The sequence below is a fragment of the Carya illinoinensis genome, chromosome 16, assembly GCF_018687715.1.
Source record: "Carya illinoinensis cultivar Pawnee chromosome 16, C.illinoinensisPawnee_v1, whole genome shotgun sequence".
Taxonomy (NCBI): Eukaryota; Viridiplantae; Streptophyta; class Magnoliopsida; order Fagales; family Juglandaceae; genus Carya; species Carya illinoinensis.
The window spans coordinates 7,842,422-7,866,569 of record NC_056767.1 but is presented as its reverse complement, the minus strand read 5'-3'; the positions used below and the strand labels follow the sequence as shown (position 1 = coordinate 7,866,569).

Sequence of the window (24,148 nt, the reverse complement as noted above, 5' to 3'; positions counted from 1 at the left end):
AAAAATTAAAAGTTAAATAAATTTTATTAGAATATATTTTTTTAATATTAATTTTATTTTAAAATTAAAAAAATTAAATTATTTATTTTATTTTATATAGAAATTAAAAAAATTTATAATAATTAGAGACTTAATAACATATTTATCCAATCAATACCCTATTAGTTTATTTAGATAGGATTTTGTACATTAAATTTGAACCCTTATAAGAAGACAAGATTTGGTTTATTTTTGTATTTAATGAGAGATCTATATATAGAGTGGGTCATATGATATTTATTGAAAAATATTAGGTTCATAAATAGATTTCATAAAAATAAATTTCATAAGCAGATGTCTTTAAATATGACACTTTAAATTTACTTCATAGTAAATTTTCAATCTAATGTACTATAACAATTTATATAAAGTTTTAAACTTTATTTTATGAAATAATTTTATGAACAAAATATTTTTCATATTTATTATTTTTTATGGAGTTTTTCAAACATAAGTATTATTTTTTTATTTTTTTAAAACAAATAAAAAAATAGTCATAAATTTTTTTTATAAAAATAATTTAACGAACTGATATAATTGTGATAGGTTAAGTTGTAGAATAGATTTAATAAATTGTAACACTTCTCAATAAAGAAAATTAATATTTGTAGTTATGAATGTATAAACACTACGTAATTATTTTAAAAAAATAAATACATATGAAATTTATATGAAAATAATAATAATTTTTTAATAATAAATTTTAATTTTTTAAAAACAACTATATGATATTTCTATACTTCATCATTATATACAACATTATTCCTTAATAAATAACTAATTTTTATTAAAAACAAAACCTACAAAGCTTCATCTGTCAAGGTAAGAACAACAGTGACAGGGTGAATATAAAAAGCAAAACTTTCTTTTCTCTTTCGTTGTTTTGCTCTTCCTTTCCTTTTCAAATAATAATAATAATATTATTAAAGAGAGAGAGAGATGATTATTTTTTGCGAGCTGATGATTTTTTGCAGGGAGTTGGTAATGGATTATGGGCTCCTGCAATTGCATTCCTATTTTTAGCTGCAAAAAATCCCACCTTAATTTTTCAGCTGTATATGCTAATTATATAAAATAGTCTTCATTCATTCATATACTTATCTTCTTCATCGTCCATTCGGTTTCACTTCTCCATTTCTTTTTCTCATCTCTCAAGGTACCCTTTTTTTTCTTCTTCTTTTTCCGTCTGCTTTTTCTTTTTATTTTATCTTTTATCTTTTTTTTTTTTCTCAGTTATTAACGGTTTAAATTCAGCGTCTTTACTCTGCAATTAGCTTAATTTTGATTAATCTTCAACGTTTAGTGCTTAAAAATCTTGATTGGTGCTTGGGAAGCTGAAGTTCCGGCGTCGGATTGGATAGGATTTCTGTTTGTGGAATTCCGCAGGTAAGTTCGTGTTTTTTGCCGGCTAGTGATGCAGTTTTCTGGTTTGTTTGAACTTCTGATTTATATGCATGTTCCAAGCGTGCTTTTGAAATGAATTTTCTATGTATGCTCGGTTTTGGTTGGGGGATTTTCCTTCCACTTTTTTTTTTTCGCTGTTTCCAAACAATGTTCGTAAAGAGCGTTGAAGTTGAAATAATAACTTCACGTGTACATGATAAAATGGGATAAATATTAGTCCAATTTTTTTAGGAATTTTGATTTTTTTTTCTCTCTTTATTTGTACATGCTTATATATATTGTTTATATAAAGGCAAATCAGTAGTTTGTGGGTGTTTGACAAATTTAAAAACACTTCTCCTTAGAATTGTCCTCTAATTCTTTGATTTCGGTTGGAAGTTTATAGGATATGGTTCAGGGTAAGGTTGATTGTTGTTCCTATGAGATTTATATATAATTTGCGGGAATCACTGCATTTGAAAAGCTTGACGTAATCAATGAGATGTACACAGACGTATTTGAGGAATCCTTTTTGATGTTTTTATTTTATGGTAGGATGGTTAATAAATTCCAAAGATAGAATGCAAAATTTGGAAAATTTTATGCTCTTTCTAAGCTGGTACAGTTATAAAAATTTAGAAAGGATCTTTCATCTCAACATTACTTTAATGGTTATAGCAGCTAACCTTTCCTTGGAAAGGAGAAAGTATAATTACATTTTATTTGGCCTTTCAAGGTACTAGTTGTCTAGTTGATATGCAATTGCATGTGACAAGGAGTTGCTCAAACAAATTTATGCATGTAATAGAAGCATCTAATACTTGCGTGATTGAAATGCTATCTCCTCTGGTTGGACTGCTAGAAATATTTGTGATATTATTAAAGTGTCTATGAATCCCAGAAAATTCAATTTTATTCATCCAGTAACAAATTCAGGAAGCTGATAGGCAGCACACACGGCCTTTACCCTAGACCATATTTCAAAGAGCAGTAATGAAAGTATTTTTTTTCCCCTGTTGCTTACTTGTTCTCTAATTGCTATGTATCTTTTTATTAGCTTTTATGTATTTGTGAGAATGAAAGTTTCATTAATCATGTTAAATGTTTATTTGAATTGTTTGGTATTTATGATGTAGAAATGGTAACCAGCTATCTAAAGGCCTGGGTCAATAATTATGATTTTATGTATTGACAATTCCTCAATATCTTTTTTTATGAATTGCAATGTTGCTCTTCACCCTCTGCCCATTTATTTTCTAATATTTGCCTTTGATTTTTGTCTAATTCACTCTACTCTGGTTACCAGTTGGAATCCCATTTTAAATCATTTTTGAGGACCTATCTCCCATTACGTGTTTCCTGACCTCAACCCTGCTTCAGTTTCTTTCTGATCTCTCTTTGCCTCACATTTTTTTAAAAAAATTTCAATATGATTTCTGCTAGCCTTGACTTCCTTAACTGATCAGTAAACAATGTCAATTTTCAACGTACTTGGATGCAACTTATATCCCATTCCGAATTTCCCCAGCTTGACATATATGATGATGAAGTATTTTCAAAACACGTTCTCTATGATGAGGAATGATAAATGCAGAGAGAGAGAGAGAGAGAGAAACAAATCAACCTTATGGCCATCTAACTGAAATTTGAATTCATCAACTTGCCATTTAAGGAGTTTCATCCTCCAATAACCCTAGCCACTTAGTTGTTTTAGCTAAATATTCTTTTAGCTCCATCTGTGGCCATATATGTCCAAGATATATACTTTCAAGAATTCCATGAACTAGGTGATGAATTTCTTGTAATAATTTATATGCTCATATTTGCTAATTTGATTTCTGTTTATGTGGATGTCAGATACCCTTTCAACTTTCCTTACACTTTCTAGGTATGGATGAAGTGAAGCCTCCTCATGATGTGAAAACTGCTCAAGAGATGCCTCTACAGTCCTCACCTTCACAGGATGTTTGTCATTCTCATGTTGAAGCTAATCCAGTTACCAATGGAAAAGCAGAAGCCAACAGTCAGTCTGCAGAAACTGAACAAGATACATCTGATGTTCCAACTCTGGGACAAAATCGGCCAACTCCAGCAGACACTTCAGCTTCAAGCTTAACAGATAAAACTGATAAAATGGAGACAGACCAAGGGGCTAAAGTGACAGAAGATTCTACAAGTGGAGGGATAATAGATTCTCCTGATGAGCAGAAAGCTCAAGATGGTTCTTCTATTGACACTGCTCATATTCAAGTGGGTGATGTGAATTTGGCTTCTGCTCTCTCTCCTGAGGTAAGGAAATCTGAAAATCAGGACCATGAAGTATCTGAAGAGCATTCCTCTCCCAAGGTAAGGGAATCTGAAAATGTGGATCATGCAGCAGCATCCGATGAGCTTCTTCCCAATGCAAAGGTTGCTGATACTGCCATTAAGAAACCAGCAACAATTGTTCCTTCTGAATATGTTAAACAGGTAGATGTAAACAGAGGCAATATTGATACAACGGCACCTTTTGAATCTGTCAAAGAAGCTGTTTCCAAATTTGGAGGAATTGTTGATTGGAAAGCCCATAGAATCCAAACTGTGGAGGTATATCCATTGTGTAGTTAGTTAATCTTCTGAGTGTTAAATATGATGACACCCTTTAAGCACCAACTTGCTTGAGCTTTGTTTTATGATTGGCCTCTTACTTACCATGTTTTGTTTATGTTGCTACAAAGTCATACCCAAAGTATTTTCGGAGATTATTATACAGTCGATGGTGCATTTGGAAAAAGTATTTGATTTCTTGATGTGGTTTTCATGGTTATGGCAAGTGGCAAACGCAGTTGGAATAATTTTGTAGTGGCAATTGCAGGAGGTTTTATTGCTGGTGCCATTTCAGTATCTATGGTAGAGGAAATGCAAGTCAATCTCCCTTAGAGATACCTGATTGAAAATTTTGATGTCAAATTTTATATAGCCTGAGAGCAATTGCTTTTACATTTAATAAGACTGCGCAAGTTTCTTTTAATGTTTGTAGAACAATTTTATTTAACGTTGAAGTTTCTATATTATGTAAGCTTTTTTCAGTTTGATTAGGAAAAGCTCTCATTTCTGATTTGCTGCTTGCTGCTGCTTCTGGTTTTTCTCCTGACAATTTGTTTTTTGAACATTTTCCTGGAATACATGATGTTTTCTTCATTAGATTTTTTCTGATTTGCTTGTGAAGATTTTATTGCATTGTGGATTTTGCCTCCAAGTGAAGCCTGTGCTATGTTTTGCTGTAAATAAATGTTTCTCTGGCTGTGCAGAGGCGCAAACATGTAGAACAAGAACTTGAGAAAGTACAGGAGAAGATTCCTGATCATAAGAGGCGATCAGAGATAGCTGAGGAGGCAAAAGTGCAAGTGCTAAGGGAGTTGGACAGCACTAAGAGACTCATAGAAGAACTGAAGCTCAACCTTGAGAGGGCACAAACAGAGGAGCATCAGGCAAAACAAGACTCGGAACTTGCCATGCTCAGGGTGAAAGAGATGGAGCAAGGAATTGCTGATGAGGCCAGTGTTGCAGCCAAGGCACAGCTTGAAGTGGCTAAAGCCAGGCATACAACTGCAATTGTGGAGCTAAAATCTGTAAAAGAAGAGTTGAAAGCACTGCATAAGGAATATGCTTCTTTGGTGGCTGATAGAGACGTAGCAGTGAAGAAAGCTGAGGAGGCTGTTGCCGCATCAAAGGAAGTTGAGAAGACCATGGAAGAACTGACTATTGAGCTTATCGCCACAAAGGAATCATTAGAGTCTGCACATGTGGCCCATTTGGAAGCAGAGGAACAAAGAATAGGAGCAGCCATGGCCAGAGAGCAGGATTCTCTCTACTGGGAGAAGGAGTTAAAGCAGGCAGAAGAGGAGCTTCAGAGACTTAATCAGCAAATTTTATCAGCAAAAGAACTCAAGTCAAAACTTGACACTGCCTCAGCCTTGCTACTTGATTTGAAAGCTGAACTAGCATCTTATATGGAATCAAAATTGAAGGAGGAAACTGACGAAGGACACACACACAGTGATGTTGCTCACTATGCTGAGCTACACTCACATAGTGAGCTAGAGGAACCAGGAAATAAAACTCATAGTAATATACGAGCAGCAGTTGCTTCTGCAAAGAAAGAACTTGATGAAGTGAAGATCAACATAGAGAAAGCAAATAAAGAAGTAAATTGCTTGAAGGTGGCTGCTACATCATTGAAGTCGGAGCTTGAAACAGAGAAATCCACTCTTGCCACCATTAGGCAAAGAGAAGGAATGGCATCAGTTGCAGTTGCATCTCTTGAAGCTGAGCTAGACAAGACGAGGTCTGAAATAGCTCTAGTTCAGATGAAGGAGAAAGAAGCTAGAGAAAAGATGGTGGAGTTGCCCAAACAATTACAGCAAGCAGCCCAAGAGGCTGATCAGGCCAAGTCACTTGCTCAAGCTGCTCGCGAGGAGCTGCGCAAGGCAGAGGAAGAAGCTGAACAAGCAAAGGCTGGAGCAAGTACTGTGGAGAGTAGATTACTTGCAGCTCAAAAGGAGATAGAAGCTGCCAAGGCTTCAGAGAAGCTGGCCATAGCAGCAGTAAAAGCACTAGAAGAGAGTGAATCAGCTAGAAGCACCAATGATGTTGATTCACCTAGGAATGTAACGCTTTCTCTTGAAGAGTACTATGAGCTCAGCAAATGTGCCCATGAGGCAGAGGAGCAGGCCAACGTGAGGGTGGCAACTGCAATTTCCCAAATTGAAGCAGCCAAGGAATCTGAGTTACAAAGCTTAGAAAGGTTAAAACAAGTGAATGAGGAGATGGCTGCTCGAAAGGAAGCACTGAGATCTGCTATGGACAAGGCTGAGAGGGCCAAGGAAGGGAAGTTAGGTGTAGAACAGGAGTTAAGAAAATGGAGGGCTGAACATGAACAGAGACGGAAGGCTAGCGAGTCTGCTCAAGTAGTAAATCCCGTTAAAAGCCCGAGGAAAAGTTTCGAGGGGATAAAAGAATCACACAATTTTGAGCTGGCACCTGATGCCGTACTCCCTACTCATGGTGCATCTAGCCCACAGGCACAAATGCTTGGGTATAACTCTGAAAGTGAGTTATTCACAGAAGGGAGGGTTGGAAGGAGAAAGAAGAAACCACTGTTTCCACGGATTCTTATGTTTTTGGCCAGAAATAAGTCACGCACACCCAAGCCAACATAATTCGTCTCTGAAAACAGTATGTAAGTGTAGTCTTTGCTTTTGTGGGCATTAGCATACCATTTCTTTTTTGCTTTGCCGTTTCTCTCACAGTGATCCCTAGACTTGGTATGATGGAAAGCTAGTAAAATATAATTATGGTAATAATATTTAAGATAAAAAGAAGAAGAAGAAGAAGACATGTACATGTTGGGGATTTTTTATGTATTTATAAGTCAGATTCGATTATATTTGTACTTGCCAAAAGGATGATATGGCTGGGGAATTTGGAGGATGTAATAAGTCTGTTTTGTTGCTTTTTTGATGGGGAAAGACATTTTCATTGCTTTAATGTGATGTATAAGTTTGCCATGCCCAAGAATCAACTCCTGTAAAGAGGTGTAAGAAAGAGTACGAGCGTTTTGTGAGCTACCCTTATGAGTTCTCTAAGAAGGCGTGATTGTATTTTTCTTATTTAAATGGTTTTGTATATTTTTCTTATGGATTGAAAAGATAAACTGATGTTACTTTCTGCTTATTTTAAATACATTAAAGAGTTTTGATGTTTTTCATTCAGTGGGAAACAAAATGGATAGAGATGGTAAAAGTACTCCAAATCTATTGCAATATATAATTAGATTTAAACTCAATTGTGACTTTCAATTGATAAATCTTGGAAGCTTAAAGGTCATTTGCTATTCAGGTTTACTATTCTTCAACTTGTAGAGAGAGAATTTAATTTTAATTTTTTTAATTATTATATATATAATTTAGTTTAATTGAACCCCAAGGGGTTGGCCTTAGTGGTAGGGCTGAGCAGAAATCCGAAAATCCGACTCCGACTCCGACTCCGCTCCGGCTCCGCTCCGACTCCGCTCCGACTCCGACAAGTCGGAGTCGGAGTCGGAGTTTTTTTCCCCCTGGAAGTCGGAGTCGGAGTCGGAGTCGGAGGTAGAGGTGTCCCGACTCCGATCCGATCCGACTCCGACTCCGACTTACAATCCGACTCCGACTCCGACTTCCAATCCGACTCCGACTCCGACTTCTACTCCGACTCCGACTCTGATATTGTGCATATTTTATAAAAATATTTGTTATCAATATATTAACATCTAATAAATAATAATCTATAAACATTATAATGAATAATATAAGTTAATATAGTTACTATAAGTTAATTTACATTACTAATTTACTATAAGTTAGTAAGTTACTATAAGTTAATATAGTTATTAGTTACACTATAAGTTACTAATTACTATACCTTATATAGTTAATTTACATTACTAATTTACTATAAGTTACTATATAAGTTACTATAGCTTATTTTATATTTTACATTACTAGTTTACTATAAGTCAATATATAATATATAGTTATATATATACTATATATATTAAGGGCTTGTATAGTATATAGTTACTATACTATGTATAGTAATTAACTATACTTATATAATATATATAGTTATACTTATATAATATAATATATATATAGTTATATATTAACTTACTAATTAACTATACTTATATAATATATATAGTTATACTTATATAATATAATATATATAGTTATATATTAGCTTAGTAATTAACTATACTTATATAATATATTGGAGGAGTACTTATATACTATAATATATATAGTTATATATTAACTTACTAATTAACTATATTTATATAATATATTGGAGGAGTACTTATATAATATAATATATATAGTTATATATTAACTTACTAATTAACTATATTTATATAATATATTGGAGGAGTACTTATATAATATAATATATATAGTTATATATTAACTTACTAATTAACTATACTTATATAATATATATAGTTATACTTATATACTATAATATATATAGTTATTCATTAACTTACTAATTAACTATACTTATATAATATATATAGTTATACTTATATAATATAATATATATAGTTATATATTAACTTAGTAATTAACTATACTTATATAATATATTGGAGGAGTACTTATATACTATAATATATATAGTTATATATTAACTTACTAATTAACTATATTTATATAAGATATTGGAGGAGTACTTATATAATATAATATATATAGTTATATATTAACTTACTAATTAACTATATTTATATAATATATATAGTTATACTTATATACTATAATATATATAGTTATATATTAACTTACTAATTAACTATACTTATATAATATATATAGTTATACTTATATACTATAATATATATAGTTATATATTAACTTACTAATTAACTATATTTATATAATATATAATAGTATACTATTAGTTAATATATATTAAATTAATATCACAATATAATTACATAATTATTAAATATATTCCCTTGGATATAACAACAATAAAAAAAATTTGTCAAATTTCTAATATATAACTCTCTAAGTTAGTAATAATTAATAAAGTAATAATTAACTAGTGATTTTTTTAGTGAGTTAATTAAATAATACACATTAAATTGTTACTTAATTTTATTTTTACTAACTTAAAATATATTTTTACTCACTTATTATTTATTAATTTATTTTTATTGTTTAGAAGTAGAATTTAGAAGTAGAAAGTCTTAAACGGCGCCGTTATTGGAAACTGGGTTGCGTGAAACGGCGCCGTTTCACGCAACCCTTTATTTTTTTTCAGATTTCTGTCACTGAAACGGCGCCGTTTGGGGTGAAAATAGCCCCAAACGGCGCCGTTTCAGTGTTTGCTATTAGGTCTTTTTGCCCCCCCCCCCTTTTCTCTTCTTCCCCCCCGATCCCTTCGAGTCCCCCTGCGCCGAATGCGAATGCAGCGAATCCCTCTCTGCCTCTCTCACCTCTCATCTCAGATTCTCTCTCCCCCCCGATTCCCTCCCCTCCCCGATTCTCTGCCTCTCTCACCTCTCACCTCTCATCCCGATCTCTCTCACCTCTCATCTCAAAACCTTATTATTAGGTTTCCCGGCCCCCCCCTCTTCCCCCCCGATTCCCTCCCCTCCCCCTGCGCCGAATCACTCTCTCTCACTCTTTGATTTCTCTTTTCTGTTATGGATTTGGTTTTGGTTTTGATTTGTATTTTCGTTTTTTGGTTTTGATTCCCTCCCCTCCCCCTGCGCCGATTGCCGAATCCGTCGTTTGGGTTTGTTTTTTGAGGATTTCTCACCGACTCCGCTCCGACAAGTCGGAGCCGGAGCCGGAGCGGAGTCTAACACCTTCGGAGGCGGAGTCGGAGGCCAAATTCGGCTTCCGATAAAATCGGAGTCGGAGTCGGATGGCTCCAATACCGACTCCGATTCGTCGGTGCTCAGCCCTACTTAGTGGTGAAAGTTTTGGTATTGGGGTATCACTCATTTCAAGGTCGGTTCAATACTTCATGGGTGTAAACAATCATTTTGGGGTTACACTTCCGGATGAAAAGTCAATAATTTAATCAATTCTGTGTAGAGAAATTTTTGAGGATGCGATGCACGAGACCAGAGTTTACTTTGCGAGGATAGATCCGAAGGGTCTGCCTTTGAAAGGTAGCCCGACATCCAAAAAAAAATTTAATTGTACAATTAAGTTCAAGTTGTACAATTTTTGTTCGTACAATTTATGAGACTACATCCAAGGCATCGTGAGAAGCTATATGAAGTTATATTCTTCCTACAAACATAGTATTCCAACTACATCTGTTGTAGTTTAAAGATAGAAAACATTAAAAATATTTTAAATAATTACAGATATATATTATATAATTCACAAAATAGGACAAATTTAATTATTTTTTCATGCACAATTAAAGAAAACTGTTAAGACGGTTCACCAGCCCAACTATTTCCCACAAAAATACATTGTCAGAGCACATTTGCAATGTTGGGAGACCAAGTTGGATTCGGATTTACATTTTTAAGAGGCAGGGTGAGAAAGGTTCTGAATTATAGTTGTGTGCCAAGGATTTGAGAGGTGTTCCACAAGGTTATCAATTGGTCCTACATGAGTCACATAAGCTTGCACGAAGAATCCGAGCATGGCTACCATTGCAAGACGTCCTGAAATGAAATACAAAAGCCATAGAAAAAATAAGAAATGACCCAAGAAAAAGAAAAGACAATATATAAGAAACAATGAGCAAAAGCCAAACCATTTTTAATCTCTTTCAGTTTCAAGTCTTGGGCGTTTTTTATGTCTTTAGCCAAGCCAAGAGGATTTAGCAAAGGACCACCAGGGTAACTGTGTGGTAAAAGCACCAGAACTTTAGCTTTTGGAGTGATTGTCATAGATACTAATTTGCAATTTTCTTGGGAAAATTACCCAGGTTCTAAGCCTTCTAGTGCTACTTCCATCCCAAGAAAAGGTCCCTCAGCTTGAGATCCGGGACTAACAAAATCCATGTACCTCTTAGTTTCAGCAAAGCTGTGCAAAATAAAGCAGCAGGAAAAATAAGTAAATATTACCATGGAGATAGTTGCAGAAGATTTGCAACATCACGGACACAACAGCAAAAACATTCTTTGATTATCATTTATCACTAAGCAAGGTTTTTACCACAGAGGAAAGCAAAAAATATGTAGGAAATTCATCAATTCAATGGTTGATATTGGTTGAGGTTGTACCCCATCAAGATTAGTTGGACAATGAACAGAGTTTCTGTGTTGGCAAACTTGAATTTTACTGCACCTGCATCGTACCAAAGTGGTAGATTGATGATTCCTGTCACACGCAGTAACTGTAAAATAGTATAACATATATTAGAAAATGACAACAAAAATTAATCCACCTGATAGAAGTTTAAATGCCTCAGAACGTTTTGAACTGAAATCGAATTACTTGCATAAGTTTGAAGTTCCTAAAGTTTCTATCCCAACTTAAATGCCTAAAGTTCTTGTCCTAACTCAGAAAACTCACACACGAGCAACAATAAATGTTCTAAATCCCACGATCTAAGCGATCTATTCCTACTGTTTGAAGACCCAAAAAATATGTATTGGTCCTTTTATATTAGGACCAGAATCACAAGTTAGTTCCTTAAGGTTAATAATGTTGCTCTCAATGCAAACAAAAAGGTAATTTCTCAAAGTTTGGAATAAAGAAAATAATCTAGTTGCAAGTACAATTGTGCACTAATATGTGCACCAATCTAATGTGATAGGTCAAAAAATAGAATTTATTAAAAATAGTGCTAATTTAAATTTTGAATATGAAGGAATTAGTATTGGTACGCAGATTAGTACGCAACTTTACTTGTACGTAGCAAAACTTTTTCAAATAAGAGAAATACTTCAGCTACAAAAAGATTATACAAAAGTAAACCCACAAATTGATGTGGTTTGATACAATACGTTAGATTGTAAAATTATTTTTATTGTAAAGTAGATCTATTGGATCACATGGAAGAAAGATTTCTACTACAATCCATACAGTCAGATTCATAACCCATTTTTATTCAGAATTCAGATGATAACGTGGAATGGGCTAGTTCTGGGTTGAACCGCAAAGCTCATTTTGTCCTTTATAATATTGAGTACATTAGGCCACAAAAATAAGGACCCTTTTTACAATTAATGTTGATGACAAGGGATGAAGATTTGGAATTACTCACATCAGTAAAAAGAATTCCAGCAACTCCGAGCATGGCAAAGCGAGCATGAACCAGCTCTGCCTGCACATACCATTTCAAGCTTTGCGGATCCTCTCCAAGCCCAAGTGGGTCAAACCCATAATCTCCGGGTAGACTAAAGGCAGAGAAAGAAACAACAACAACTAAACCAATCGAACAAACATCTAGTAAAGAAGCAACAAAACTGAAAACTATCATGAAATGGCTCACCTTCCATCAAGGTAGGGTGGAGGGTCAAGCCCAGGTAGCCATGTAGGGCGCAGCTGAGCTCGAACCACGGTTCGGGTAACACGTGAAGTGGGTCCTAACCTAGCAGGCCAAAATGTGTTCTTTACGCCAAATAAGGGCTTATTAATAATGTTCTTACAAACAAAGGATGAAGAAATGCATGGCTGAACAAGGAATCCTCTTCCCCCTGCAAGAGCCATTTTACTCTGCTCTTTTCTCGTTCTGTATCGACAATTACAAAGACTGGAGTCTGGAGGTATTTCCAAGTACGTATGAGTTATGACTACCATCCATGTAAGAAAATAACAAGATAACATGGGCCCACTTATCCCGAATCCTTGAAGCCGTTGGATATCAGATGTGCAGAGACCTGTCATCTTTGTGGTAACCTTTGGATGAAAGAATTTCTGAAATTTTCTCAATTTTTTTTTTTTTTTATAACAAAGTCATTGTAGACAGGACTGTTTTGGAATTCTGTGAAAGGAACGAGAAGGCTTGTAACAGTTCAGTTAGGCTTTGATCGTTCCTCAAAATTTGCAGCTAACATTGAAAGTAATTACGTTTAAGAATTTTCGGATGAATTGCAATTTTTCCTCTTTATTTCTATATTCTTCTAAACTTTAGCTTAGCACAATTGGCTTCCTAAATTCGACTTTCTTCGCCACTTATCCTTCCATTAGATGAGTTCGTCAATTTTGATGGGAAATTAATTAAAAGAAAGAGTAACGATACACACGTAATTCTTTTTATCCTTTTTTTTACAATTATATTATAAATAAAATTATTTATATAAAAAAATATTAATTTTATAACTTATTTTAGAAAATGAAATTTATTTAAAAAATAGTTATATAAATTATTGTATGTCTATCATTTTTTTCTAAAAAGTAGGACTCTACCCACGATCACTTAAAAACAAGTCCAAAAGTTTAATGAAAAAGTAATAACAATTTCCAAACCAAAATTAAATAACTAAAAGGAAACTAACATTGAATTTTTTAACAAAAAAATAATAATTGCTCAAGGCCTGAGTTTGATTACTTATGTCATATGGAAAACACCCACTTGTTTGGGCGAGGAATTGTCATAACCGACACCTAACAACGACCGATTCGAAGGGATGGCTGATAAGACAAAATAATCATGCCTCGAGGGGTCCATTGATAAGACAGCCATCAGTGGACGAGTATCGTTACACTAACATTCCAGAGTCAAATAGCATGAACTAAAAATGGATTTATAGCCATGATACTCGCATACTTTAAACATATAATAATTCAGGACGAAAGAGGGAAGGTGATCCGAGTAATGACAATGGAATCATATCTCCTAAAGGAGGGGTTCAGGACTAAGAAAAATATGTGATAACTTGCAGTTGTGTTAGACATGAATAAGAAACTAATCCGACAAAACTATAATCGACACAATAAATTATTTGGAAGCAAAGATTGAACACTTTTTTTTATAAGCACTGGGTGTCCGCAATGGTACACAGACCTTTGACAGGGAGTTTTCCACAAATGCATCTCGGATAATTCAAGGAAAAGTTTCCCAAGTCCGATTGTCTCTAAAAATTGTTTGCACCCAAGAGGGTACGAACCTTAGACCTGGAGAAGCGTACCATCATAATCAAGGCTTTTACCACTTGAGCCAACCCCTAAGGGTTAGCAAAGATGGAATCAATCAGAGCACAATGCATATCTAAAATAGGTGGGAAAGAAGATCAGGCGAATTTATATTTCAAGGTCCATCATCTGGACTAAAAAGCCTCCACATGCACATCATTTTACATAAGAAAACTACGCAATGATTAAAGACAGCTTATTATATTGAACTTCATTAAAGACGTCTTATTATATTGAACTTCAGAATTCTCTCCTCTCCCAACAAAAGTTTGAAATATCAGTCTAAAGCTCTACCAATTCATAGAGATAATGGAAAGAACCCCAAATGTAAGTAACTCCCTAACACATCTGCTCACATCTTTGAAGGCTTGGGGAAAATATCGGGTGTGAATTTCTGTGCTGCACTCAGACTGCCCTTAATCTTCATTGCACCTCTGTAGTCATTAATTTTCACAAAACTTTGTAAATACATAAACACAATCGAGGGGAAGTGATAGAAAATAGATTTAGAACGAGGCACGAGAGACCACACCTCATGAAAGCAATTTGAGGATTCATTTTCCCCAAGGCAACCTTAACAAAATCCTCATCCTTGAAGGAAAACGTTGCATCAGGCTTTCCTCCTTCGTAAGAACCTATAATTCAAGACAACATAATGATGAATGTTGCATAACCCCAAAAAAGTATACTCTGTATGTGCCTTTTGAATTGTTCTGGCAATAATTGAACGCTAGTTTCTATAGCTTACAATTCGACATAAAGCTTATGGGCAAGTATAGGGCATATAATTAGCACGAGCTACATCATTCAATTCCATCCCCAAATCTTCCGCCTATGTTATTAAGATTTTAATAAAAAGAACATCCTTGAGCACCTCATTCAAATGTTTCGTAAATTTTCAGCAACTTTCATTATTCCTTGTACACATAAAACCACAATGTGCACTGCTTATTATCAAGAGTAAGCAACTCTTACTACCCAATCTGGTTCAATTACAGCGACAAATTACACAGGAAAGTGTTTTTTCCCCTTTTCGGAAGCAAGAAGTACCACTTTCTCCGCTGTGGCACCTGTCCGAATGGGCCTAGACGGGGATGACCCAGAAAAGTGTTCTAGTTGCCGTGGAATTACACTTTTTTCTTTCAAGTTTTAATACCATTTGTAATCGCTGCAATCAAATTAACATAATTTCCGAAATCGTGATCATGCTGACGATGGTGCAATTCAATGACAGAAAGCTACACGCATGACAATCAATGTATGATGTTTTTATTAATTCAACAGAATTAGAATATACAACAAAAAGAAATTAAGAACAGAAATCTAGAAGCCCCTAACCTTTGCTGACCTCCCCCTTCTTCAGATCAACGATATATGCTACCTCATCGAATCCAATTTTCTACAATTCGAGAACCAACAGAAAGCATGGATCAGATTCAGACGGAGTGTCCGTGTATATCTGTGGTAGAGACGATATTGATCTGATAAACGAGGTCGCGCGTGTGTGGCGGGGTGTGTACCTTAGGAGCGATATTGATCTGATAAACGAGGTTGATCTTCTTAATGAGCTCTTTGCCGGCATCGGTGGCCAGGTGAAGCTTCATCTGGTCCATCAAGGCGTCGGACTTGAGCTGCTTGCTGGACTCCGCCATGGCTTATATCTACTCTCCCCAACTATCGCTCGCTCGCAGGCTGTTCGATTGAATGTGCCTGCCGGGACACGAATAACGAATTAAATTCAATGCTACGGAACGGAGTTGTATGATATTGGTAGAGAGATGATGTGAGAGTTGGTTGAGCTGACGAATTAATTAATTGATAGGGGCACGCATCTCTATGAGTCGTAATCTGTAGCGGGCGAGATGATGTACATAAATAGTTTTCACAATATAAACTTACCATTTTTATGTAGTGGGTTTGATTCTATTCATTAACGTATTTTGATTTGATATAACAATATTTTGTAGTTAAAGTAATTATCTATTAAATTATTCCTAAATTACTATCTTTTTCTACTTTTATTGCCAAATTGCATTAAATTGAAAATATAGTTATAAAAGGAATGTGTTGCGCTGTTTGTAGAGCCTGATTTGTGAGTGGAAAATGCACAAATAGAAAGTTCGCTCTAAAGTTGCTTGATCGAAACTCAACATGTAAGTTCGCTTGAGTTGTTCAGTTCGTGTGATGCTAGGCTCGAGTGAAACACTAATCATAGTGTTCGCTCGACAAACCACTTGAATCAATGTTCAATTGGTTGTTTGCTCGAACAGCACTTAACAGATTACTCAAGGCAATATTCAATTGGGTGTTCGCTCGAGCAAAGAACTCAATTTTTGCTAATTAGGATTTCCAATGTTGTTCTCTATAAATATGTAATGTTTTGATCTCTTATGTACAAATTTCAGTAGTTTTAGAGAGAACAGAGAGAGGCAAAGTTTGTGAGAGAAAAAGCCAATAGTGAGAGTTGAGATTGTGTGAGTAGTAAGGTACTCTTGTAACTCACTGTGTGACTGTATTCTCTTTTAGAATAAAATCTCCTGCAACTCTGTGGACGTAGGCACGTTGTCAAACCACATTAAATTTTGTGTGTCATGTGTGTGCACGCTTAATTTTAGTATTTCAGTATTTATTCAACTATCTATCACAATATCATGTGTGGGTGTGGTGATTGTGATGCTTATACCACAACAAAATGAATGTCTTATTACCGTGCTTACACCAGTTATAAGGAAAAAAAAAGAGAGAGTGATGAACCATTGGTCTCCACACTTATCTAAGGAGAAATTGTGTTAAGTTATTTGATGTCGTCCAACCAAGTGGAATGAAAAAAAGTTATAGTTAAAGGCCACAACCATGGAGTTGCAAGTAACCATTTTAATGCATTTGGTGGAGATTTTCATGCCCACTATCTTCTTATTCTCATTTAGGAAAAAGATATATTTAGAGTCGAAATTGTTGGGTAACTAGCATTTGTCGGTGTTGCACAATACCATATCGGTGTGTGGGGGCTCATTCGCTAACAATAAAAAAATGGTGAAAGTTGTTTTTGGAAGCGAAAGTTGGAAAATTTAAGGATACGATGCATATACTGTTTACACACGGCGATGTGCAGCAATACTTGAGAGCCACGCGTGAATTGGCAACACATGGAACTCATGTGCTACTTCGTTTTGATCGTTCTTTGGAAGGTTTTAGATCAGCAGCCTATGGATCTAGTGGTGAGGTGTGTGTATAATATGGGTGACCGAAAAGTGATAAATCTGACATTTTCGACCTACAAGAAAAATGCAGAAAATGAAATAGATAGAAAGACAATCTAGATTTTTAATTCAAAAATATTGGATAGTAAGGAGTTTTCTTTAAGAGAAAGAGAAGAGAAAGGTTTAGAAAGGGCTGAATTACTATTATCATTGACTCATCTCAATCTTCTTATTCTTAACATGATTAATATTGATATATTTGTTTTATTAATTGTAAAAAAAATTAATTTTAGAGAATACCTTCTAACTGATCCGGCTAAATATCCTCATATAACAGCTTGCAAATAGTTTTTAGACACGTAAGCTTTTCACCACAGTTAATGTGAACCAGCATTAATGGAATCATCAACTAAAGATAGAGCCATGCACGAAATAGAACACCTACCCCCTTCCCCTGTGCAAAATAGGCCCCTTTCCCCTCCCCTTCGTAGCAACTCCTTCGACCAACTATTTGCAAAGCCCCCCTCCCTTTCACAGCAGCTTGCAGCCCCTTTGAGCAGATATTCGCAATGCCCTCCATCCCCTTCCCCTACGAGTAACAACCCCCCTCCCCTTCGCAGCAACTCGCAGCCCCTTCAGAATCGTGACATAGCCCCTTTAAGCAGATCTACGCAGCCCATTCGCAGCTCGCAGCCACCACCGAAGAAGATGTAACCTTCGAAATCCTTCTGGTATGCCCTTTCACCATTTAAATACAAAACCCTATAATAGATTTTCTTGTCATCATGGTTGGGCGAAATTGTGATAGAGACCTTTACTTTACTATTAATATGTTTGCTTGGAGTGTAAACTGGTGAAAAAGAAATAAATCATACGATGGAAGCCACATAAACTGGGATGCACAAGAAGTATTTGGTAAAAATTCTAAGAAGAAAAATTATTAGCAAACTGGAGAAAATTTATAATCATACTGTCGATTTTACTTTGTATTAACATGTACATGGGTGCGTGTAGATGGGTGCGTGTGATTTTTTGTTTTTGTTTTTTTCCTTTGAAACCAAAAATTCTCATGTTGTATGTTTGGTTACTAATACTTTAAAACATTATTGTGAGGTATCCTATGGAGTTTCGTTTCTATGAAGCTATTTGACTTTTCTGCAAGCCTATTGCAACTCATTTATTTATTTTGCCTAATAAAAAGTAATTTTTCATTTATTTGGTTTTTCAAGTGGTAGAGTTTAATACAAGACCCCTCTTGCAACACTTCGATATACCAAGACAAGCGAGCAACTTTTAATTAGAAACGCTGCTGAGGATTATTATTCTCTCAAAGTTATACCATCAGCATATGCACTATCTTTACATTCTCGATATTGATTACTAGACTTGAAAGCTATACAATCAGCATATACTCTCTTTTTAATTCTAGTTGCATGTCATAACTAGTTTCATACCTCATGTTATGCTACTCTAGCTGCCATTTGAGAGTGATATAAAATTTTCTTTTTGACAGCAAATGAGAAGTTCGGGTTTTCATTCCAGTTCAAGTTTATGGACTACAAAAGGGGAAGACAAAGCTAGTTTGGAGAGACCACTTTGCTATTGTGGCTGCCAAGCAAAGCTACAGATTTCTAGAAAATATAATAGTTTTGATAGAAAATTTTACAATTGTCCAAACTATAATATGAATAAATAATGTTTATATATTTTTTTTTTTGGTTTGTGCTATAATTTTTATATTTCTAAAAAATTACAATGCACGTCAACCAGTGCTACAACTCATTTAACCTGTTGTACTTTTCTATTTTTTATGATGTACTAAATATGTGGTTAGTGTAATGAGAACTTTAGACATGTTTTGTGAATCTTTCAAATGGAAATCACCGATGTAAATGTAGACATCTATGAGTATTGAATCACCAATTTTAGCATGCATTCAACTTGGATCTTTAGAAATTTGTTTCCATTTAGCATTGCAAATTTTTACAATTATCAAGAACTGGCATATCAAACGGCATGATAATACCACTAACATATGGTTAATCTGCCGTATGCAGTTCAAGTTATGGCAAAGGAAGATTCAACACATCCTTAAAAATTACATGGTTCTTTGCTAAAGTTATATTCCACTCAAATAAATAATAGAAAAAAAAATAGACTGCGACATAAAAGTAGCTAAAGCTTTAATCCAGTCTTCCAAAGCTTGTAATCTTCCACATTACTCCCTGTCACATTAAAATAAAGACAGATTAAATTAACTATGTGATAAATAGAAGCTAAATTAAACATAACAAGAGACAAATAAATCACATACATAGTATAACAAAATTTGCACTACGAATCCAAATGTTGCAATATGTTGTCAATTGTTGACCCAAGATCCCTACATAAATAACAACAAAACACAAACTTTATTAATTTCTTCGATTAAAAACCAATAAAATACAAATAATTCCAAAGCTACTATACCTCATTGAAGGACAATTGTTTTTAGCATGTCCCTCATTCTTACAAATGCTACAGTGTATTTTCTTTGTTGTTTATATTTCTTTTGGGTTCTTCACTCTCAAAGACTTTGGTCGTCTTTTTGTTAACACCCGTGGAGAATCCTGGATCATTTATGAAAAGTTTGATATAAATTGACTTCTTTTGTTATGATCATCATTGGTTGATTCCCGTGCTTCTGAACATTCTACATGATCTTCCGTTGCAAGTAACTCTTTGTGAATCTTCTCCAACGCAAGTGTGAAGTAATTGTGTTTTTTCGCTGACTCTAACCCAAGTTCGACAATGTCATAAAATTGTAACATCGTTTTGCTTTCTTTTATCATATGCTCATCTTGTCCTTGCCAAATTTGCCTTTCAGAATATGGTATGTTAGAAATGGATTGACTTTTAGCATTAATAGTTTATCTTGAACATAATGTTGTTGCAATCTATCTAATTTCACTTTCTTGCCAAGAACACAGAAGATATGCCTACAAAGAATCCCTATAAATTCCCACATATGGCATGCACATGTTACATGTCCTTCATCACCCTCCAATGTCACATGGAAAAGAGACATTTCTTTACTATAAGCTGTGACTCTATATGTCTTGGTCTCACCCTCTTTGAACAATTTTCTTGCTTGGTACCGTAGACTATCAAACAGCTCATCTTGGAAGATCATAAAGAACTTTCTTGTATAAACCATTACTGCCTCCTTTTCAATTTTAGGAGGTGTTTTCATTATCACCAGTATAGATTATATTTGCACATCCTTGTGTTTCTCTTTGAAGTAACATACATCTATAGTTTTTCATATTGATGCATAAAGTCACTAACCATAATGCTTGAATGAACATAACTTTAAAAAATTTATTCATGTTTTCACTTATTTGAATTGTTGACATACCGGCACAGAATGTTGAACACAAGTAGGCCGGAACTCACTTATACCTTCGGATGTAAAGATTTTGTAGCCAAATATTTTCTCCTAGTTCATACTTCACTAATATCGACGCACATTCCTGCTCAAACTCCTCAGTTGTAATTGTCTTATAGATACAATGACGAAAATCTCTTCGAAAGTCTAGATATTTGTTATATTCATAAGACAAGTGTTTGGGAAACTTTTCTAAAATGTGCCACAAGTACAACCTATAAATTATATTCGGGAGTACCTCTACAATAGCTTTCGCCATTGTCATCATCGATAGTTGTAATTGAAGCAGCATGCCCAAGCATTGACTCTTGCCATGTTCATAATAATCATATGTATGATTCGGTTATTTCATTAACTAACAAAGTACGATAAAATATTATGGTTTGATGATAATTAAAAAAAATGGCACAAATAACATCTTATAAATATTGATCAGGTATATGACATCAAATATAACAATATCTCGAAAATACTGGTATACAGCTCTTGATTACGCATCAACCCAAAAACAATTTTCCATACACCCATCCTTATCAACTTGCATGGAGAACACAAACCTAGGTTCTTTGAGTTGTTAATCAATAAAGTAGGAATATAACATTTGTGCATCCTCCTCTTCAAAAATTTTTCTCATTTTGTTTCTCAAATAATTTTCAACATCTTTGCTAATACAGTCAACATTAAAGTCATCACCAAACTCTTTACTCAACACCGACATAATCTTCCTTGTCGGTACACTGAACTCATTTAAAGTCATAAGAAATTTTTTATTTTTATTTTTTTACTTTAGTAACTCCCCTATGTCCACGAAAGAAACTAGTAATTCTTGATGTAAATAGAATATGGTTATATCCAACCACAAACTTGTTGACTATCCACTTTTCACCATATTTTTTTATTCCAATTATTGCTTTACATCCAATCTTCATCTTGGCCGGTTCAGGAATTGTTGAATCTTTTCTTTCCAACTTATCTGCTGAAATCATTCCCTTGTGCAAACATAGTCTATTGCACAAAGATTTTTATCATCTTTTAACAACTGAGTATGATTCGTCTGAATTTTAAAACCTTTTCATTTTGCATATACTTTGTAAAATGCTTGGGCGTCTTCCACATCCTCAAATAATATACCAATGAACGGCTCCAAAGGACTACCATTCGAAGAGGGAATGCCATTGACTCCTCCATCTATATTCGCTCCATCTTCCACTCGGATTCCATCTTCCATATTCATAAAATTTTCTAAATTCACATCATCTTCTATATAATCTTCCAAATTCACAACATCTTCTATATTCACAATATCTTCTAAATTCACATCACCTTTTACACAAGTGTGATTCGTCATTATCTCAACTTCATCACTATCAAAACTTCTTGTTTGATCATTTATTATAAAGCAAGAAACAAAAAGTCAGTGCACAAATTACGTCAAATTGCACACACATCATATAACAACGAGTGGGATGTAAAAGAGGAGAGAATTGGGCCATGGGTCAAATAAATGTAGAGAGAATCACCTTAGCTAGCATACAACCAAACACTACTTAATTTTCTCTACTCTTTGGCTAACTGTTTTGTGAACATTTTTCATCCTCATTTAGAGCTCGGTGTGGAAATAGAGACATTATTATTTCTTCTTCATTTGTAGTAAATTAGTATGAACGTAGTTTGGTGTACCATAAAATGGTCATCCATAATTCTATGTTGCTAAAGGACGTGTAGTGAAATCAAATCTCACTATCCAATGCAGTCCCATAGATGAAATCAAATTGAAAAACAAATTATTCCAGAATTGAACACATAGCCAAATCTATTTAATAGCTTGGGCATGGTTGCGACTTAAACTAATGATCTATTGAAAAATTCAGAATCCTCCTAACAATTCAACTTTATTTTCCCTTTGTGCAATCCCATTTCATTGAATGAATCAATATTATCCATGAACCATACGATTTCATATAGCATAACTATTGCATTGTCCATCCAAAAATGAACAAAAAACAAAAATAGGGATAAAACCAACTGATTCAAAACTTAAAAACAATCAAATACTGAAAAAGAAATACCTGAGCAATGCCACTAATATTAGCCATGAACAACTGTTAGTGTGTGACTTGGATGGTGGGCGACGAATAGTGGTGGAATTGCACTTCCGACAGACTTGTAGGGCAAGTCGTGGCCTGAGTGAGTGAACGATTGAGATGGTGGGTAAGTCGCAGCATCGGAATGGTGGTGGTGGAGGTGGATGCCGGCGGTGGATGTATAGACGACGTTGAAATATTTTGGTAGAAGTATGGTAGGCAATACTCGGCGTCGGCTTCTCCTCAGTTTCCTATCTTCTTTTCCCTTTGCCATTTTCTATCTAGGGGTGGGTAGCAGGGCCGCGCACCTTGCTGCACCGCTCTGTTCGCCTTGCCCCCACCCATATAGGGTGGGAGTTCCGTTTCTCTTATGCGGGGAAAAGGGGGCCCCACCCACACCAGAGGCATCTAGTGGAGGCGGGGGATGGATGGGGCTAAGCCCTGCTCCGTATTTCCCCCGCCACACATGCTATAATATATAATATATGTTATATATATATATATATTTAAAAAAAAAACCCTCCATAAGTAAAACGGTGTCGTTTTGTCTCTCAGACTCTCTCGCGCTCTCTCTGTCTCTGTGACTTTGTCACTTGCTCTCTCTCTCTCTCTCTCTAGCACGACATCTATCCTCTCTCGTCGTCGCATGGTACTACCTCTGTTGCATCAAAGGTAAGACTCCGTTGCGCGATTTCTCCAATTATTTTTTTCTTGAGTTTTGGATTGAAGATTGGAGGAATGATGGATTGAATCGGAGATGGAGGATGGGAATGATTGTAAATTTGTGTGTTGTGGATTGTTATTGTGCATGTGTTTCAACCTAGATTGTCCGTTGATTGTGATTGTGTGTACTGCATCCGATTGTTTGAATTTTTTTTTCAAATTTTTTTGATTTTTGGATTTGGAATCCAATTAATTTAGGGTTTAAATCTGAAACTCTAACGGATTTGGATGACCAACATAGATGAGAAGTTTTTATCTCATTTATATCGTACACTAGTTTTTTTATCCAAACACACTATATTTCATCTCTAAATTTCAAAAACATCTCCTTAAATCAACAATAATAAACATTAGTGAACAATACATAAATAGTAAAAAGTTGACATGAACAGTGTATGAACAGTCCGTGAACAGTATATAAACATTGTATAAACAGTACAATCTGACATGAACCAGTATGTGAACAGTGCATTAACAGTAGACAATTCGGCTACCCTTTTTAAATAATGGGACCCACACCTTTTTCAAATCCTAAAAATTAAAAATTATCTCATTTCATCTCACTATCCAAACACACATTTTTTTTTCAAACTCTTTCATATCATTTTAAGTATTCAAAATATCTCATTTGAACTATGTATCCAAATGGGGTCTAATTTG

The 24,148-nt window shown here is 34.8% G+C and overlaps 3 protein-coding genes and 1 long non-coding RNA gene across 6 annotated transcripts; 2 read left to right on the top strand and 2 right to left on the bottom strand.

The window, feature by feature from the left end:
* Positions 1-938: 938 nt before the first annotated feature.
* Positions 939-7,171, top strand: LOC122299123 (protein WEAK CHLOROPLAST MOVEMENT UNDER BLUE LIGHT 1-like). Of its 2 annotated transcripts, none has more exons than XM_043109093.1 (4): positions 939-1,195; positions 1,370-1,425; positions 3,280-4,008; positions 4,713-7,171. In XM_043109093.1, the coding sequence occupies exons 3-4, from the start codon at positions 3,313-3,315 to the stop codon at positions 6,621-6,623; spliced, it is 2,607 nt and encodes an 868-aa protein (XP_042965027.1). In that variant the 5' UTR covers positions 939-1,195; positions 1,370-1,425; positions 3,280-3,312; the 3' UTR covers positions 6,624-7,171. The 2 variants fall into 2 exon arrangements, with proteins under 2 accessions (XP_042965027.1, XP_042965026.1); XM_043109092.1 differs by having other exon boundaries at positions 1,343-1,425.
* Positions 7,172-10,348: 3,177 nt separating this feature from the next.
* Positions 10,349-12,821, bottom strand: LOC122298544 (photosystem I chlorophyll a/b-binding protein 5, chloroplastic). 2 transcript variants are annotated; one of them, XM_043108347.1, is made up of 6 exons: positions 12,412-12,821; positions 12,184-12,316; positions 11,198-11,310; positions 10,896-10,997; positions 10,726-10,814; positions 10,349-10,633 (listed from the first exon to the last, which is right to left on the bottom strand). In XM_043108347.1, the coding sequence occupies exons 1-6, from the start codon at positions 12,804-12,806 to the stop codon at positions 10,491-10,493; spliced, it is 975 nt and encodes a 324-aa protein (XP_042964281.1). In that variant the 5' UTR covers positions 12,807-12,821; the 3' UTR covers positions 10,349-10,490. The 2 variants fall into 2 exon arrangements, with proteins under 2 accessions (XP_042964281.1, XP_042964283.1); XM_043108349.1 differs by lacking the exon at positions 10,726-10,814.
* A 1,415-nt stretch (positions 12,822-14,236) lies between these two features.
* On the bottom strand, positions 14,237-15,874 carry LOC122298433 (sterol carrier protein 2). The gene is made up of 4 exons (XM_043108165.1): positions 15,575-15,874; positions 15,393-15,453; positions 14,587-14,689; positions 14,237-14,488 (listed from the first exon to the last, which is right to left on the bottom strand). Exons 1-4 carry the CDS (start codon positions 15,704-15,706, stop codon positions 14,407-14,409), a joined length of 378 nt encoding a protein of 125 aa, XP_042964099.1. The 5' UTR covers positions 15,707-15,874; the 3' UTR covers positions 14,237-14,406.
* A 1,697-nt stretch (positions 15,875-17,571) lies between these two features.
* LOC122299594 lies at positions 17,572-19,206 on the top strand. Its single transcript, XR_006239709.1, has 2 exons — positions 17,572-17,985; positions 18,768-19,206. It is a non-coding gene; the product is annotated as an uncharacterized LOC122299594 (long non-coding RNA).
* The last annotated feature ends 4,942 nt before the right edge of the window (positions 19,207-24,148 follow it).